This window comes from Anomaloglossus baeobatrachus, chromosome 10, assembly GCF_048569485.1.
Source record: "Anomaloglossus baeobatrachus isolate aAnoBae1 chromosome 10, aAnoBae1.hap1, whole genome shotgun sequence".
Taxonomy (NCBI): domain Eukaryota; kingdom Metazoa; phylum Chordata; class Amphibia; order Anura; family Aromobatidae; genus Anomaloglossus; species Anomaloglossus baeobatrachus.
Window position 1 is genome coordinate 187,612,659 of NC_134362.1, and position 17,658 is coordinate 187,630,316.

Genomic DNA, 17,658 nt, shown 5'->3' on the forward strand with positions numbered 1-17,658 from the left:
GCCAGGAGGAGCCGCTTCTGATATTTAATGGTGCATTTTACTTCAATGTTGGGCGGTGTGAGACACAGCTGAAGTGGTATCATACACATAACGTATCCTATTTATTAGGTATGATTATTATTATTGTTTATTATTATAGCGCCATTTATTCCATGGCACTTTACATGTGAAAAGGGGCATACGTAGACAAGTGCAATAGTCATGAACAATTCAAGGTACAGATTGGTACAGGAGGAGAGATGACCCTGCCCACGAGGGCTCAGTCTACAGGGGATTGGTGAGGATACAGGAGAGAGGACCCTGCCCACGAGGGCTCAGTCTACAGGGGATGGGTGAGGATACAGTAGAGAGGACCCTGCCCACGAGGGCTCAGTCTACAGGGGATGGGTGAGGATACAGTAGAGAGGACCCTGCCCACGAGGGCTCAGTCTACAGGGGGATTGGTGAGGATACAGGAGAGAGGACCCTGCCCACGAGGGCTCAGTCTACAGGGGATGGGTGAGGATACAGTAGAGAGGACCCTGCCCACGAGGGCTCAGTCTACAGGGGATGGGTGAGGATACAGTAGAGAGGACCCTGCCCACGAGGGCTCAGTTTACAGGGGATGGGTGAGGATACAGTAGAGAGGACCCTGCCCACGAGGGCTCAGTCTACAGGGGATGGGTGAGGATACAGGAGAGAGGACCCTGCCCACGAGGGCTCGCAGTCTACAGGGGATGGGTGAGGACCCTGCCCATGAGGGCTCACAGTCTACAGGGGATGGGTGAGGATACAGGAGGAGAGATGACCCTGCCCACGAGGGCTCAGTCTACAGGGGATGGGTGAGGATACAGGAGAGAGGACCCTGCCCACGAGGGCTCACAGTCTATAGGGGATGGATGAGGATACAGGAGAGAGGACCCTGCCCGAGAGGGCTCACAGGCTACAGGGGATGGGTGAGGATACAGGAGGAGAGAGGACCCTGCCCACGAGGGCTCACAGTCTACAGGGGAAGGGTGAGGATACTGTAGAGAGGACCCTGCCCATGATGGCTCACAGTCTACAGGGGATGGGTGAGGATACAGTAGAGAGGACCCTGCCCACGAGGGCTCACAGTCTACAGGGGATGGGTGAGGATAGAGGAGGAGAGATGACCCTGCCCACGAGGGCTCAGTCTACAGGGGATGGGTGAGGATACAGGAGAGAGGACCCTGCCCACGAGGGCTCACAGTCTACAGGGGATGGGTGAGGATACCGTAGAGAGGACCCTGCTCCTGAGGGCTCACAGTCTAGAGGGGATGGGTGAGGATACAGGAGAGAGGACCCTGCCCGAGAGGGCTCACAGTCTACAGGGGATGGGTGAGGATAGAGGGGGAGAGAGGACCCTGCCCATGAGGGCTCACAGTCTACAGGGGATGGGTGAGGATAGAGGAGGAGAGATGACCCTGCCCACGAGGGCTCACAGTCTACAGGGGATGGGTGAGGATACAGTAGAGAGGACCCTGCCCACGAGGGCTCACAGTCTACAGGGGATGGATGAGGATACAGGAGAGAGGACCCTGCCCGAGAGGGCTCACAGTCTACAGGGGATGGATGAGGATACAGGAGGAGAGAGGACCCTGCCCGAGAGGGCTCACAGTCTACAGCGGATGGGTGAGGATACAGGAGGAGAGAGGACCCTGTCCTGTCCACGAGGGATCACAGTCTATAGGGGATGGGTGAGGATACAGTATGTAAAGGTAGAGCAGGTCATGTGGCGGTGCAGTGGACTGAAGGGGATGGGTAAGGATACAGTAGGTTGGGGTAGAGGTTGTCCTGCAGCAGTGCAGTGCACTGAGGGCGATGGGTGAGAATAAAGTAGGTGAGGGTAGAGCTTGTCGTGCGGCGGTGCAGTGGACTGAGGGGGATGGGTCAGGATATAGTAGGTGAGGGTAGAGCTTGTCGTGCGGCGGTGCAGTGGACTGAGGGTTATTGCAGGTTGTTGGCTTGTTTTTCTTTTTTTTTTTTTTTTGTTTTTTTTTGTTTGTACAGGATACAGCCAGGCCCCTTTCTGTTGGGCCTTGCATTGTAGAGTGTCTGTCCGTGCATGATACACAGTGGGGTACGGCTTGGCAACCCGCCTGATCTAATAGAAGGGCGTCACCTAATAGGCTGCGGGTTTGTGACTGTGCCATCTGCATGTGAACAGCGCTCTGTGCAAGCCACTTGTGTGCAGTTTTATCATCTAGCATTCGCCTCCCCTCCATTCCATGGAGGTGTGTGTGTGATCTGCTTCTCCTGCACCTGTGACGCTTCCACATTAGTGGGGGTTTAGCTGTATCCTGGTAGAGCATTAGCTTTTGGCCTGGGCGATGTACACACTACGGCCCAACTTGCTGTGAGTAATACTTAATTGTTGGCTTGTTGGAAGAGGTGAGTCTTCAAGTTCCTTCTGAAGGTTTCCAAGCTAGGTGAGAGTCTGACCTGTTGTGGCTGAGATTGTGGGAAGAGGAGATAAGAGGGGAGCAGAGGAGGAGATCTTGTGAGGATTGGAGGTTACGTGCAGGTAAGTACAAGGAGACTAGGTCACAGATGTAAGGAGAAGACAGGTTCTTCATGGCTTTGCATGTCATGGTTATGGTTTTGTATATGAAGTGAAAGCTGCACACCAAATTCAGAGAAATATGCAATATGCAACTGGGTAAGGAATTGGCTAAAAGATAGGAAACAAAGAGTAGTCATAAATGGTACATTCTCTAAATGGGCTATAGTCAGCAGTGGGGTGCCGCAGGGATCTGTGTTTGGACCGATTCTTTTTACTCTCTTTATTAATGACCTTGTGGATGGGATTGATAGTAAAGTGTCAGTCTTTGCCGATGACACCAAACTATGTAGGATATTAAAAACTGACCTGGATAGTACAATATTACAAAAAGATCTGGATAAGATGTCAGAATGGGCAGATACTTGGCAAATGAGATTTAATGTTGATAAATGTAAAGTAATGCACCTAGGACGGAGTAATCCTATAGCTGCGTATACATTAAATGGAAGTAAACTCGGGACTACAGAACAGGAGAAGGACTTGGGTATTCTCATTACAAATAAGCTGAGCAGCAGCGCTCAATGTCAAGCAGCAGCTGCAAAAGCAAACAAGATTTCTTTGTCGCTCCATTGGGAGACCCAGACAATTAGGTGTATAGCTTCTGCCTCCGGAGGCCACACAAAGCATTACACTTTAAAAAGTGTAACCCCTCCCCTCTGCCTATACACCCTCCCGTGCATCACGGGCCCATCAGTTTTTTGCTTTGTGTTGAAGGAGGCTGACACATTCACACAAGCTCCACATTTTAGTCAGCAGCAGCTGCTGACTTTGTCGGATGGAAGAAAAGAGGGCCCTAACAGGGCTCTCCGCATGCTCCCTTCTCACCCCACTCTGGTCGGCGGTGCTGTTAAGGTCGAGGTACCCATTGCGGGTACAAAGGCTAGAGCCACATGCCGTTATCCTTCCCCATCCCTTAGGGGCTCTGGGTGAAGTGGGATCCTAACCGGTCACCATACACTGGGACCGGGCTCCCTCCGCAGCCCCTGGGGGAATCTGACGGACAGGAGCCGGGTATCATCAGGGACAGGGCCCTGCTACTCTGAGGTACTCTGTGTCCCCTTGGGGACGGCGCATAGAGCGCCTGTGTAAAGGACGCTGCAGCAGCTGCTGGGTGTTTTTGTGACCGGGACTACCGCGCCGACCGCGCTTGTTTCCCGGCCACATTACTAACTTTAGTCCCCGGCTTTTGCGGCCTAGTACCGCATAATCCCGCCCCCGGGCCTGCCAGTCAGGGGTAAGGGCGGGACGCTTGACTAGACGTCAGCGGTGAGGGCTGGAGCATACGTAGGTATCCTCCTCCCCCCTCACTGAGCACTGCGGGGCACCAGATTCCCGCACTTTCTGAGGCACGCCCACGGCTCCCTCCTCCTCTCAGAACGCCGGCAGCCATTGCTATCAGCACTTCTGCAGGTGGAGAATGTCAGACCGAGCTCCACAGCTCTGGGAGGCCCAGGCAGGGAATCTGGTGGTCACACAACCGCTGAGGGCGGTCGGTAAGCCGCACCTGTTACTAGGTGCTGGCCCCCCTGGGTGCCGAACTGTATATATATATCCTTACTGTGTATTCATTTACTCTGTTCGGCCGCAGTAATTGTTTTTGGCTATATACCCTCACTGTTTGCTCTAGGAGGAGACAACAGCATGTCGTCCGCAAAAAGCAAGGGTGCCAAGGCACAGGCTTATTTTGCATCCTGTACCTCATGTGCGGCTATGCTACCTGCAGGTTCCACCTACCCTCATTGTGTGCAATGCTCGGCCCCTGTGACACTCACTCAGCCGGAGCCTCAGCCACGGGTGGGACCACCGGCTACCACTGTCCAGGTGGCAGGGACAGAGTTTGCAGTGTTGGCTGACAAACTTTCTGAGTCACTTTCTCAATCCATGACTCAGTCTATGGATAGATGGTCTGCCAAGATACTTGAAGCTTTGCAGCACAGACCGGTAACACAGGCCCCGGGCACTGTTGAATCATTGCCCCCAGGCCCCCCTCGGTCGGAGCAGCAAAGTGCTCCTGGGGTGACCACTAGGCCCCACGGTGAGGACTCCGACACGGACCGCAGTCCCAGACCGGCTAAGCGGGCTCGCTGGGAGCTTCCCTCGACTTCATCACACTGCTCAGGGTCTCAGCATGAGGACTTTCTAGAGGATGAAGCGGATGTGGCAGATCAGGGCTCTGATCCTGACGCTGCTCTCAATCTTGATACACCTGACGGGGATGCCATAGTAAATGACCTTATAGCGTCCATCAACCAGGTGCTAGAGCTTTCTCCTCCAGCTCCTCCGATTGAGGAGTCAGCTTCTCAGCAGGAGAAATTCCAATTTCGTTTTCCCAAACGTACACGGAGTGCGTTTTTCGATCACTCCAACTTCAGAGATACAGTCCAGAAACACCGAGCTTTTCCGGACAAGCGCTTTACTAAGCGCCTTAATGACACACGTTACCCCTTCCCCACTGAAGTAGTTAAGGGTTGGGCTCAGTGTCCCAAGGTGGATCCTCCAGTCTCTAGACTGGCGGCTAGATCCATAGTAGCAGTGGCAGATGGTTCATCACTCAAGGATGCCACTGACAGACAAATAGAGCTCCTGATGAAATCCATCTATGAAGCCATAGGTGCGTCTTTTGCTCCGGCATTCGCAGCCGTATGGGCAATCCAAGCTATCTCAGCTTGTCTGTCTGAGATTAATGCAGTCACACGTGCCTCTACTCCGCAGGTGGTGTCTTTAACCTCTCAGGCGTCGGCTTTTTCGTCCTACGCCATTAACGCCGTCCTGGACTCTGCGAGCCGTACAGCGGTAGCATCCGCCAATTCAGTGGCAGTCCGCAGGGCCATGTGGCTACGCGAATGGAAGGCAGACTCTGCTTCCAAGAAGTTCTTAACCGGTTTGCCATTTTCTGGCGACCGTCTGTTTGGCGAGCAATTGGATGAAATCATTAAACAATCCAAGGGAAAGGACTCGTCCTTACCCCAGTCCAAACCAAACAGGCCTCAGCAACGGAAGATACAACCGAGGTTTCGGTCCTTTCGGCCCTCAGCCAGGTCTCAATTCTCCACGTCCAACAGGCCACAGAAGGGCCAGAGGAACTCTGATTCATGGCGGTCTAAGTCACGTCCTAAGAAGACCGCCGGAGGAACCGCCCCCAAGGCGGCCTCCTCATGACTTTCGGCCTCACCAAACCGCATCCTCGGTCGGTGGCAGGCTCTCCCGCTTTTGCGACGCCTGGCTGCCACATGTCCAAGACCGATGGGTGAGAGACATTTTGTCTCACGGTTACAGGATAGAGCTCAGCTCTCGTCCTCCGACTCGTTTTTTCAGAACATCTCCGCCCCCCGAACGAGCCGATGCTCTTTTTCAGGCGGTGAGCACTCTGAAGACAGAAGGAGTTGTGATCCCCGTTCCCCTTCAGGAACGTGGTCACGGTTTTTACTCCAACTTGTTTTAGTGCCAAAAAAGGACGGATCATTCCGTCCCGTTCTGGACCTCAAACTGCTCAACAGACACGTGAAAACCAGACGGTTCCGGATGGAATCTCTCCGCTCTGTCATCGCCTCGATGTCCCAAGGAGACTTTCTAGCATCAATCGACATCAGGGATGCTTATCTCCACGTGCCGATTGCACCAGAGCATCAGCGCTTCCTGCGTTTCGCCATCGGAGACGAACACCTTCAGTTCGTGGCTCTGCCTTTCGGCTTGGCGACAGCCCCACGGGTCTTCACCAAGATCATGGCAACAGTGGTGGCAGTTCTACACTCTCAGGGACACTCGGTGATCCCTTACTTAGACGATCTTCTAGTCAGGGCACCCTCCCGGGTAGCATGCCAACACAGCCTGAATACTGCTCTGGAGACTCTCCAGAGGTTCGGGTGGATCATCAATTTCCCAAAGTCACAATTGACTCCGACCCAATCGCTAACTTACCTCGGGATGGAGTTTCATACTCTCTCAGCAATAGTGAAGCTCCCACTGGACAAACAGCGTTCACTACAGACAGGGGTGCAATCTCTCCTTCAAGGCCAGTCACACCCCTTGAGGCGCCTCATGCACTTCCTAGGGAAGATGGTGGCAGCAATGGAGGCAGTTCCATTTGCGCAGTTTCATCTGCGTCCACTCCAATGGGACATTCTCCGCAAATGGGACAGGAGGTCGACGTCCCTCGACAGGAACGTCTCCCTGTCTCGGGCAGCCAAAGTCTCTCTTCAGTGGTGGCTTCTTCCCACTTCTCTGTCGAAAGGAAAATCCTTCCTGCCCCCATCCTGGGCGGTGGTCACGACGGACGCGAGTCTGTCAGGGTGGGGAGCGGTTTTTCTCCACCACAGGGCTCAGGGCACCTGGACTCAGCCAGAGTCCGCCCTTCAGATCAATGTTCTGGAGATAAGGGCAGTGTATCTAGCCCTAAAGGCGTTCCAGCCGTGGCTGGAATGCAGGCAGATCCGAATTCAGTCGGACAACGCCACGGCGGTGGCGTACATCAATCACCAAGGCGGCACACGCAGTCGTCAGGCCTTCCAAGAAGTTCGGCGGATTCTGCTGTGGGTGGAAGCCACAGCCTCCACCATCTCCGCAGTTCACATCCCGGGCGTAGAAAACTGGGAAGCAGACTTTCTCAGTCGCCAGGGCATGGACGCAGGGGAATGGTCTCTTCACCCGGACGTGTTTCAAGAGATTTGTTGCCGCTGGGGAACGCCGGACGTCGACCTGATGGCGTCCCGGCACAACAACAAGGTCCCGGCATTCATGGCACGGTCTCAAGATCACAGAGCTCTGGCGGCAGACGCATTGGTTCAGGATTGGTCGCAGTTTCGACTGCCTTATGTGTTTCCTCCTCTGGCACTGTTGCCCAGAGTGTTACGCAAAATCAGGTCCGACTGCCGCCGCGCCATCCTCATCGCCCCAGACTGGCCGAGGAGGTCGTGGTACCCGGATCTGTGGCATCTCACGGTGGGTCAGCCGTGGACACTGCCAGACCGACCAGACTTGCTGTCTCAAGGGCCATTTTTCCATCTGAATTCTGCGGCCCTCAACCTGACTGTGTGGCCATTGAGTCCTGGATCCTAGCGTCTTCAGGGTTATCTCAAGCGGTCATTGCCACTATGAGACAGGCCAGGAAACCAACGTCCGCCAAGATCTACCACAGGACGTGGAGGATCTTCTTATCCTGGTGCTCTGATAACGGTTTCTCTCCATGGCCGTTTGCTTTGCCCACTTTTTTGTCATTCCTTCAATCCGGAATGGACAAGGGTTTGTCTCTCGGCTCTCTCAAGGGACAAGTATCGGCGCTTTCCGTGTTTTTTCAAAAGCGTCTAGCCAGGCTTCCGCAGGTACGCACGTTCCTGCAGGGAGTTTGCCACATAGTCCCTCCTTACAAGCGTCCGCTAGAACCCTGGGATCTGAACAGGGTGCTAACGGCTCTTCAGAAACCACCCTTCGAGCCGATGAGGGACGTTTCTCTTTCACGTCTTTCACAGAAGGTGGTCTTCCTAGTGGCAGTCACATCACTTCGGAGAGTGTCTGAGCTAGCAGCGCTGTCATGCAAAGCCCCCTTCCTGGTGTTTCACCAGGATAAGGTGGTTCTGCGTCCGGTCCCGGATTTTCTCCCTAAGGTGGTATCTCCTTTTCATCTCAATAAGGATATCTCCTTACCTTCCTTTTGCCCTCATCCAGTTCACCAATGTGAAAAGGATTTGCACTTGTTAGATCTTGTGAGAGCACTCAGACTCTACATTTCTCGTACGGCGCCCCTGCGCCGCTCGGATGCACTCTTTGTCCTTGTCGCTGGCCAGCGTAAAGGGTCACAGGCTTCCAAATCAACCCTGGCTCGGTGGATCAAGGAACCGATTCTCGAAGCTTACTGTTCGTCTGGGCTTCCGGTCCCTTCAGGGCTGAAAGCCCATTCTACCAGAGCCGTGGGTGCGTCCTGGGCATTGCGGCACCAGGCTACGGCTCAGCAGGTGTGTCAGGCAGCTACCTGGTCGAGCCTGCACACTTTCACGAAACACTATCAGGTGCATACCTATGCTTCGGCGGATGCCAGCCTAGGTAGACGAGTCCTCTATTACGAGGTATTATTTTACCCACCCAGGGACTGCTTTTGGACGTCCCAATTGTCTGGGTCTCCCAATGGAGCGACAAAGAAGAAGGGAATTTTGTTTACTTACCGTAAATTCCTTTTCTTCTAGCTCCAATTGGGAGACCCAGCGCCCGCCCCTGTTTTTTTGTGTGTACACATGTTGTTCATGTTGAATGGTTTCAGTTCTACGATATTCCTTCGGATTGAATTTACTTTAAACCAGTTTATAATTCTTTTCCTCCTTCTTGCTTTTGCACCAAAACTGAGGAGCCCGTGGGAGCACGGGGGGTGTATAGGCAGAAGGGGAGGGGCTTAACACTTTTAGTGTAATACTTTGTGCGGCCTCCGGAGGCATAGCCTATACACCCAATTGTCTGGGTCTCCCAATTGGAGCTAGAAGAAAAGGAATTTACGGTAAGTGAACAAAATTCCCTTCTTTGAAAGCTGTTATAGTATCTGCCGTTACTACCTTTTGTGGTCGGCATTCCACAGTCTGACTGCTCTAACTGTAAAGAACCCTTTCCTATTTAGCTGCCGGAATCGCTTTTCTTCCACTCGCAGTGAGTGCCCCCTGGTCCTTAGTATTGTTTTCGGAAGAAATAAGATCTAACAAGTGCAAATCCTTTTCACATTGGTGAACCGGATGAGGACAAAAAGAAGGTAAGGAGATATCCTGATTGAGATGAAAGGGGGATACCACTTTAGGGAGAAATTCCGGAACCGGACGCAGAACCACCTTGTCCTGGTGAAACACCAGGAAAGGGGCTTTGCATGACAGCGCTGCTAGCTCAGACACTCTCCGAAGTGAAGTGACTGCTACTAGAAAAACCACTTTCTGCGAAAGGCGTGAGAGAGAAATATCTCTCATTGGCTCGAATGGTGGTTTCTGAAGAACCATCAGCACCCTGTTCAGATCCCAGGGTTCTAACGGCCGCTTGTAAGGAGGAACGATGTGACAAACCCCCTGCAGGAACGTGCGTACCTGTGGAAGTCTGGCTAGGCGCTTCTGGAAAAACACAGAGAGCGCTGAGACTTGTCCCTTAAGGGAGCCGAGCGACAAACCCTTTTCCAGTCCAGATTGAAGGAAGGACAGAAAAGTGGGCAAGGCAAAAGGCCAGGGAGAAAAACCCTGAGCAGAGCACCACGACAGGAAAATTTTCCACGTCCTGTGGTAGATCTTGGCGGACGTTGGTTTCCTAGCCTGTCTCATAGTGGCAATGACGTCTTGAGATAACCCTGAAGACGCTAGGATCCAGGACTCAATGGCCACACAGTCAGGTTGAGGGCCGCAGAATTCAGATGGAAAAACGGCCCTTGAGATAGCAAGTCTGGTCGGTCTGGTAGTGCCCACGGTTGGCCGACCGTGAGATGCCACAGATCCGGGTACCACGACCGCCTCGGCCAGTCTGGAGCGACGAGGATGACGCGGCGGCAGTCGGCCCTGATCTTGCGTAACACTCTGGGCAACAGTGCCAACGGAGGAAACACATAAGGGAGCTGAAACTGCGACCAATCCTGAACTAAGGCGTCTGCCGCCAGAGCTCTGGGATCTTGAGACCGTGCCATGAACGTCGGTACCTTGTTGTTGTGCCGGGACGCCATGAGGTCGACGTCCGGCACCCCCCAGCGGCAACAGATCTCCTGAAACACGTCCGGGTGAAGGGACCATTCCCCTGCGTCCATGCCCTGGCGACTGAGATAATCTGCTTCCCAGTTTTCCACGCCTGGGATGTGAACTGCAGAGATGGTGGAGGCCGTGGCTTCCACCCACATCAAAATCCGCCGGACTTCCTGGAAGGCTTGCCGACTGCGTGTGCCGCCTTGGTGGTTGATGTATGCCACCGCTGTGGAATTGTCCGACTGAATTCGGATCTGCTTGCCTTCCAGCCACTGCTGGAACGCTTTCAGGGCAAGATACACTGCCCGTATTTCCAGAACATTGATCTGAAGCGAGGACTCTTGCTGGGTCCACGTACCCTGAGCCCTGTGGTGGAGAAAAACCGCTCCCCACCCTGACAGACTCGCGTCCGTCGTGACCACCTCCCAGGATGGGGGTAGGAAGGATTTCCCCTTCGATAATGAAGTGGGAAGAAGCCACCACCGAAGGGAAGCTTTGGTCGCCTGAGAGAGGGAGACGTTCCTGTCGAGGGACGTCGGCTTCCTGTCCCATTTGCGTAGGATGTCCCATTGAAGAGGACGCAGGTGAAACTGCGCGAAAGGGGCTGCCTCCATTGCTGCCACCATCTTCCCCAGGAAGTGCATGAGGCGCCTCAAGGGGTGTGACTGGCCTTGAAGGAGAGATTGTACCCGTTTCTGTAGTGACCGCTGCTTGATCAGCGGAAGCTTCACTGTCGCTGAGAGGGTATGAAACTCCATGCCAAGGTATGTCAGCGATTGGGCCGGTGTCAGATTTGACTTTGGAAAATTGATGATCCACCCGAAACTCTGGAGAGTCTCCAGGGTAGCGTCGAGGCTGTGTTGGCATGCCTCTTGAGAGGGTGCCTTGATCAACAGATAGTCCAAGTACGGGATCACCGAGTGACCCTGAGAGTGGAGGACCGCTACTACAGTAGCCATAACCTTGGTGAAAACCCGTGGGGCTGTTGCCAGGCCGAACGGCAGTGCCACGAACTGCAGGTGTTCGCTTTCTATGGCGAAGCGCAAGAAGCGCTGGTGCTCTGGAGCAATCGGTACGTGGAGATAAGCATCTTTGATATCGATCGATGCAAGGAAATCTCCTTGGGACATTGAGGCGATGACAGAGCGGAGGGATTCCATCCGGAACCGCCTGGTCTTTACGTGTTTGTTGAGAAGTTTCAGGTCCAGGACAGGACGGAAAGACCCGTCCTTCTTTGGGACCACAAACAAGTTGGAGTAAAAACCGTGGCCCTGTTGCTGAAGAGGAACAGGGACCACCACTCCTTCTGCCTTCAGAGTGCCCAGCGCCTGCAGAAGAGTCTCGGCTCGCTCGGGAGGCGGGGATGACCTGAAGAATCGAGTCGGGGGACGAGAGGTGAACTCTATCTTGTAACCGTGAGACAGAATGTCTCTCACCCAACGGTCTTTTACCCGTGGCAGCCAGGTGTCGCAAAAGCGGGAGAGCCTGCCACCGACCGAAGATGCGGAGTGAGGAGGCCGAAAGTCATGAGGAGGCCGCTTTGGTAGCGGCACCTCCGGTGGTCTTTTTAGGACGTGACTTAGACCGCCATGCATCAGAGTTCCTTTGATCTTTCTGAGGCCTTTTGGACGAGGAGAATTGGGACCTGCCCGCGCCCCGAAAGGACCGAAACCTCGACTGCCCCCTACTCTGTTGGGGTATGTTCGGTTTGGGCTGGGGTAAGGATGTATCCTTTCCCTTGGATTGTTTGATGATTTCATCCAAACGCTCGCCAAACAATCGGTCACCAGAAATTGGCAAACTGGTTAAGCGCTTTTTGGAAGCAGAATCTGCCTTCCATTCCCGTAGCCACAAGGCCCTGCGTAGTACCACCGAATTGGCGGCTGCAACCGCCGTACGGCTCGCAGAGTCCAGGACAGCATTAATAGCGTAAGACGCAAATGCCGACGTCTGAGTGGTTATGGACGCCACCTGTGGCGCGGACGTGCGTGTGGCTGCGTCAATTTGCGCTTGACCTGCTGAGATAGCTTGTAGCGCCCATACGGCTGCGAATGCTGGGGCAAAAAAAGCGCCGATAGCTTCATAGATGGATTTCAACCAGAGCTCCATCTGCCTGTCAGTGGCATCTTTGAGTGAAGCCCCATCTTCCACTGCAAGTATGGATCTAGCTGCCAGTCTGGAGATTGGAGGATCCACTTTGGGACACTGAGCCCAACTTTTGACCACGTCAGGGGGAAAGGGATAACGTGTATCCTTAAGGCGCTTAGAAAAACGCTTATCTGGACAAGCATGGTGATTCTGGACTGCCTCTCTGAAATCAGAGTGGTCCAGAAACATACTCGGTGTACGCTTGGGAAACCTGAAACGGAATTTCTCCTGCTGAGAAGCCGACTCCTCCGCCGGAGGAGCTGAGGGAGAAATATCCAGCATTAGATTGATGGACGCAATAAGATCGTTCACTATGGCGTCCCCGTCCGGAGTATCAAGATTGAGAGCGGCCTCAGGATCAGAATCCTGATCAACTGTCTCCGCTTCATCAACCAGAGATTCCCCCCGCTGAGACCCTGAACAATATGATGATGTCGAGGGAAATTCTAAGCGAGCTCGCTTAGTCGGTCTGGGGCTGGGGTCTGTGTCAGAACCCTCAGCCTGGGACCCATGAGATACCCCGGGAGGACATTGTTGGTCCAACTGAGGTGGGCCAGGGAACAAAGATTCAACAGAGTCCCTGTGCTGAGATACCGGCCTGGACTGCAAGGCTTCCAGTATCTTAGCCATAGTCTCAGAGAGTTTTGCAAACTCCGTCCCCATCACCTGAACAGTGTTAGCAGGTGGCTCCCCCTGGGCCCCTCTTAGCAGAGGCTCTAGCTGAGTAAGTGCCACAGGGGCCGAACAGTGCACACAATGAGGGTCAGTGGAACCTGCCGGTAGCGGGGTCGTACATGCGGCGCAGGCAGCATAAAAAGCCTGTGTTTTGGCACCCCTGCCTTTCGTGGGCGCCATGCTATTATCTTCCCTGAGCAACACAATAGGGTATATAGCCAGAAATCAACTGTGCACCATACAGTGTAAAATATATATACCATAAACATATAATGTTACACTACTGCACAATGGGGCTAGCACCACAGGTGCTGCTTACCACCCGCTTAAAGCGGTTGTGAGGCCACCAGAGTCCCTGCCTGGGTCTCCCAGACTTTGTCCCCCTCTGCAGCGTCCGAGGAGCTGACAGGAATGGCTGCCGGCGTCCTGAGGAGAGGAGGGAGCCGTGGGCGTGACCCAGAAAGTGCGGGAACTGGTGCCCGCACTGTGCACAGTGAGGGGGGTGGAGTATGCAAAGCATGCTCCAGCCCTCAGTGCTGCTCGTTCTGTGCAGCGTCCCGCCCTTCCCCTGCCTGTCAGGGCTGGGGGTGGGAAGAAAGGAAACTAGGCCGCAAAAAGCCGGGGACTCTAGTAATAAACGCGGCCGCCGTAAAAGCGCGGCCGGCGTGGAGGTCCCTGGCGCACTACAAGTCCCAGCCGCGCCGCCTTCCATGGCAGCGGCGGTCAGTGCGGCAGTCCCTATACATAAACACACTCAGCAACGCTGAGTGTGTAATGGCACATATTAACCCGGTCAGCGCCGCGGTCCCCGGTGCACTAGCACACCCAGCAAAGCTGGAGTGTTGCTGTGCGCTGTCCCCACAGGGATACAGAGTACCTCCAAGTAGCAGGGCCATGTCCCTGAACAATACCCGGCTCCTATCCAGCAGGCTCCACAGGAGTTGTGGATGAAGCACGGTCTCAGTGCCTGGAGACCGATAGGATCCCACTTCACCCAGAGCCCTAAGGGGGATGGGGAAGGAAAACAGCATGTGGGCTCCAGCCTCCGTACCCGCAATGGATACCTCAACCTTAACCACACCGCCGACAAGAGTGGGGTGAGAAGGGAGCATGCTGGGGGCCCTATATGGGCCCACTTTTCTTCCATCCGATATAGTCAGCAGCTGCTGCTGACCAATCTGTGGAGCTGTGCGTGCATGTCTGCCTCCTTCGCACAAAGCAAAAAAACTGAGGAGCCCGTGGGAGCACGGGGGGTGTATAGGCAGAAGGGGAGGGGCTTTACACTTTTAGTGTAATACTTTGTGCGGCCTCCGGAGGCATAGCCTATACACCCAATTGTCTGGGTCTCCCAATGGAGCGACAAAGAAAAAGGGCTGGATGATTTCCTCAGTACACAAAACATTGTTGGTTATAAATGACTTAGTGACTAAATGTAGAACTGGTGGAGGAAGGTTGAACTAGATGGACCTAGGTCTTTTTTCAACCTAAGTAACTATGTAACTATGTAACTATGAACACGCATAACTGCTTTATAATACATAAGGAATGAAAAATACAATTAGCCATATGAAAAATGGCAAAAAATGAAATGTGACATTACATGACTGCTGAGGATTATTTGAAAAAAAGAGGTACTTGGCTAATGTATTGATCAATTCATTACTGCCCCATAACCAACTTCACGGTAATCTCTTATTTATGGGGTCCCTAACCAATTATTACCTCTATATGTGGTTAAAACCTGCTTGTGTGCATGGGTACCTAACCAAATGTTACCTCTATGTGCGGCTGAAACCTGCTGTGTATGGGAAGACGGGGACCTGGCTATATAGGAAGTTGAGTAAACATGGCTAAAGGTTATGGTTTTGAACTGGAGTCTTTGGGCAATGGGAAGCCAATGAAGAGACTGGCAGAGTGGCGAGGCTGGGGAATATCAGGGGAACAGGTGGATTAAGCGGGCCGCAGAGTTTAGGATAGATTTTAGGGTGCGAGTGTTAGAAAGGAGACTACAGAGCAGGAGGTTGCAGTAGTCAAGGCAGGAGATGATGAGGGCATGCACTAGTGTTTTGGCAGATTCTTGGTCAAGGAATGTACGAATCCGGGAAATATTGTTCAGTTGGAGTTGACAGGAAGTGGAAATGGCTTGGATATATGGCATGAAGGAGAGAGCAGAGTCAAGGGTCACCCCCAGGCAGCGAGCAGTCTGATGGAGAATACCTGTTAAGAGTCCAATAGATGCTCTAATGCAGATGTTACGCATCCATTAATCTAATTTAATGTGTCCCTTCTTATATGTTCCTCATTTTCCAGGCACACAATGACCTGCTCCGGACCTATGAAGCCAAGATGAGGGCATTTGGAATCCCTATAGAAGAGCTGGGGTTTAAGCCTCTGGAGAGCCTAGTACATGGGCAAACCTTTGGGCAAGGGCCGGCGGGCCTGGTAGCGGCCAGCACTTAAAGCTGTACAGACCTATTTTTCCTATCAGGAAGAACAATCTATCATCTGATCCGTACTCCCCTCACTTTTGCACATGGAGATGGCACGATGTATTTATTTTTTTAAACAATGCCTTTTAACTTTCTAACACTAAATATTCTTTAAACCCTTACAAAAAAAGCAATGTCTTTTTATTTTGTAGGAGGTGGCCTCAAGCATGTCCCTTGTGTCAAGTAATCTGAGGGGCAGAGAGCCTGATTCCAGCGATGTATCACTTAGTTTACTTGGTGCAGCAGTTACGACAGTTTTTTCTGTTGCAGATCTAGCAGAGCTCAGAATGCTGAGCCGTGTATAACCCCTCCCACATCACTGATTGGCTGCTTTCTGTGTACACTGTATATTGACAGAAAGCTGCCAATCAGTAGTGGGGAATGGCTGGACCAAGAGGCATAATACACCTAGTCCTGTAGTGATAATCTCCTGCTGATAAAACACTGATATCATTGAAACAAAAACACTTGTACAAAGTGTGATACTCTGAATACAAGGAGAAAACGTGAAAAATGTATATCTGTGCTCTGCCCTTTTCTGCAGTAAATCATCACCTTTGCGAATGGAGAGGGCAAATATAAACAACACGAGCACCACTAACATTGGGAGTAACCACTGTTTATTTGACTGTTTTTATGACTTGTATTCCAGAAGTGCAGGTACAGGCTCAGAGATGAAAACTGACAATGGCAGGATAACGGAGGAAGCTGTAGAATTGCCGGATTAACTCCCTCTGTAGGTGGTGTATGAGTATGGGGTCAGCAGGAGCGGCACGTGGTGCTTCTGTTTTGGGTCCGAGATGGTGAAAACAACCTGTAAAATAAGAGGCGTCTTATATTAGGAAATGAACACATAACAATGGGATTGTATAATATATATGTATGTATGTATGTATGTATGTATGTATGTATGTATGTGTATGTGTGTGTGTGTGCGTATATATATATATATATATATATATATAAAAAGTATATATATTATATATTTATATATATATATATATATATATATATATATATATGTATGTATATATTTATTATATATAATATATATATATATATATTATATATATTTACTATATATTTATTATATATATTTACTTTATATGTATATACATATTATATATATTATATATAAAATATACATATATATAAAAAATATATATATATAAAAAAAAATATATATATATATATAAAAAAAAAATATATATATATATAATAAATATATACATATATATATATATATAAATATATATAACACATATACACACATATATATATATATATGGCTCATGCAGCTTTATAGTGGCCCTAAGGCCGGGTACAGACGGGTATATTTCATGCTCTGTATACAAATGCATACATCCTCGTATATACCAGGCTGTGAGATCCGCAGTCAGACTGGGTGAAATATGCCTGTCTGAACCTGGTCTAAAAGGGGCCCATCAGACGTGACCATGAAACTCAAGTCGCCCCTCTGCCCAATTATCCTGTGTGACAGCCAGTGACAAAGGAGGACCCTCATCTTTATATATGACTTTCTGGTTAGCACTGGAAGAGCCGGTACCTCCACATAAGGGTAGAAGCTGTCCTGCTGCATCTGTCTCCAGTAATCCTTTGTGTCAAAACGTAACTGGAAAGTCCCAGCCGTAAGAGGTTCTCCTCGCAGGAGCCCCGGACAGCGGCCGTCCTCGTTAGTGACGCTGGAGAACAAAGATTAACAGAAAATTAATCTTTTTCCATTTGCTCATAAAGAAAACAACAATGTGCTTAAATGTGATCATGTTATGATAAAAACATCAAGTACTTGTGGTCATCAAGGAGTTACAAAGCTGTGGCTCCTCCTAACACACTGAAACGATCATCAGAAAATGACCTCATTTTTTTTTCATATTCTGTATTAATAAGAAAAAAAAAAAGAAAATCTTGCAATTTCCACACTGAGCACTGAAGCTTCTTTAAACTCTTCTTATTGTTTCTGAAAACACCACATGTACATTAACCACATTTTTTGAAAATAAGGCATCTAATGAGCGTGTACAAAGTTCATTGTGGAGGGAGCGGAACAGGTCAATTGTGATATCTCCTATTGTGATTG

The 17,658-nt window shown here is 51.3% G+C and overlaps 2 protein-coding genes across 4 annotated transcripts in view; one reads left to right on the plus strand and one right to left on the minus strand.

Annotated features, from left to right (window-relative positions):
• Nucleotides 1–16,437, plus strand: part of DRC4 (dynein regulatory complex subunit 4) — a 31,894-nt gene extending 15,457 nt beyond the window's left edge. The window contains exon 11 of the mRNA XM_075325990.1: nucleotides 15,382–16,437. Within this exon, the coding sequence (XP_075182105.1) occupies nucleotides 15,382–15,531 (150 nt within the window). The 3' untranslated portion in view covers nucleotides 15,532–16,437. The remainder of the gene's footprint in view (nucleotides 1–15,381) is intronic.
• The window catches only part of LOC142254737 (cadherin-1-like), a 48,788-nt gene continuing 47,293 nt past the window's right edge, over nucleotides 16,164–17,658 (minus strand). For 2 of the 3 annotated variants that reach the window (XM_075325991.1, XM_075325993.1), the window contains 2 exons: nucleotides 17,128–17,263; nucleotides 16,164–16,374 (listed from right to left, as the gene is read on the minus strand). In XM_075325991.1, coding sequence (XP_075182106.1) covers nucleotides 16,285–16,374; nucleotides 17,128–17,263 — 226 coding nt within the window. In that variant the 3' untranslated portion in view covers nucleotides 16,164–16,284. Of the gene's footprint in view, nucleotides 16,375–17,127; nucleotides 17,264–17,658 lie in introns of those variants that run through there. The other variant, XR_012727307.1, reaches the window with a different exon arrangement.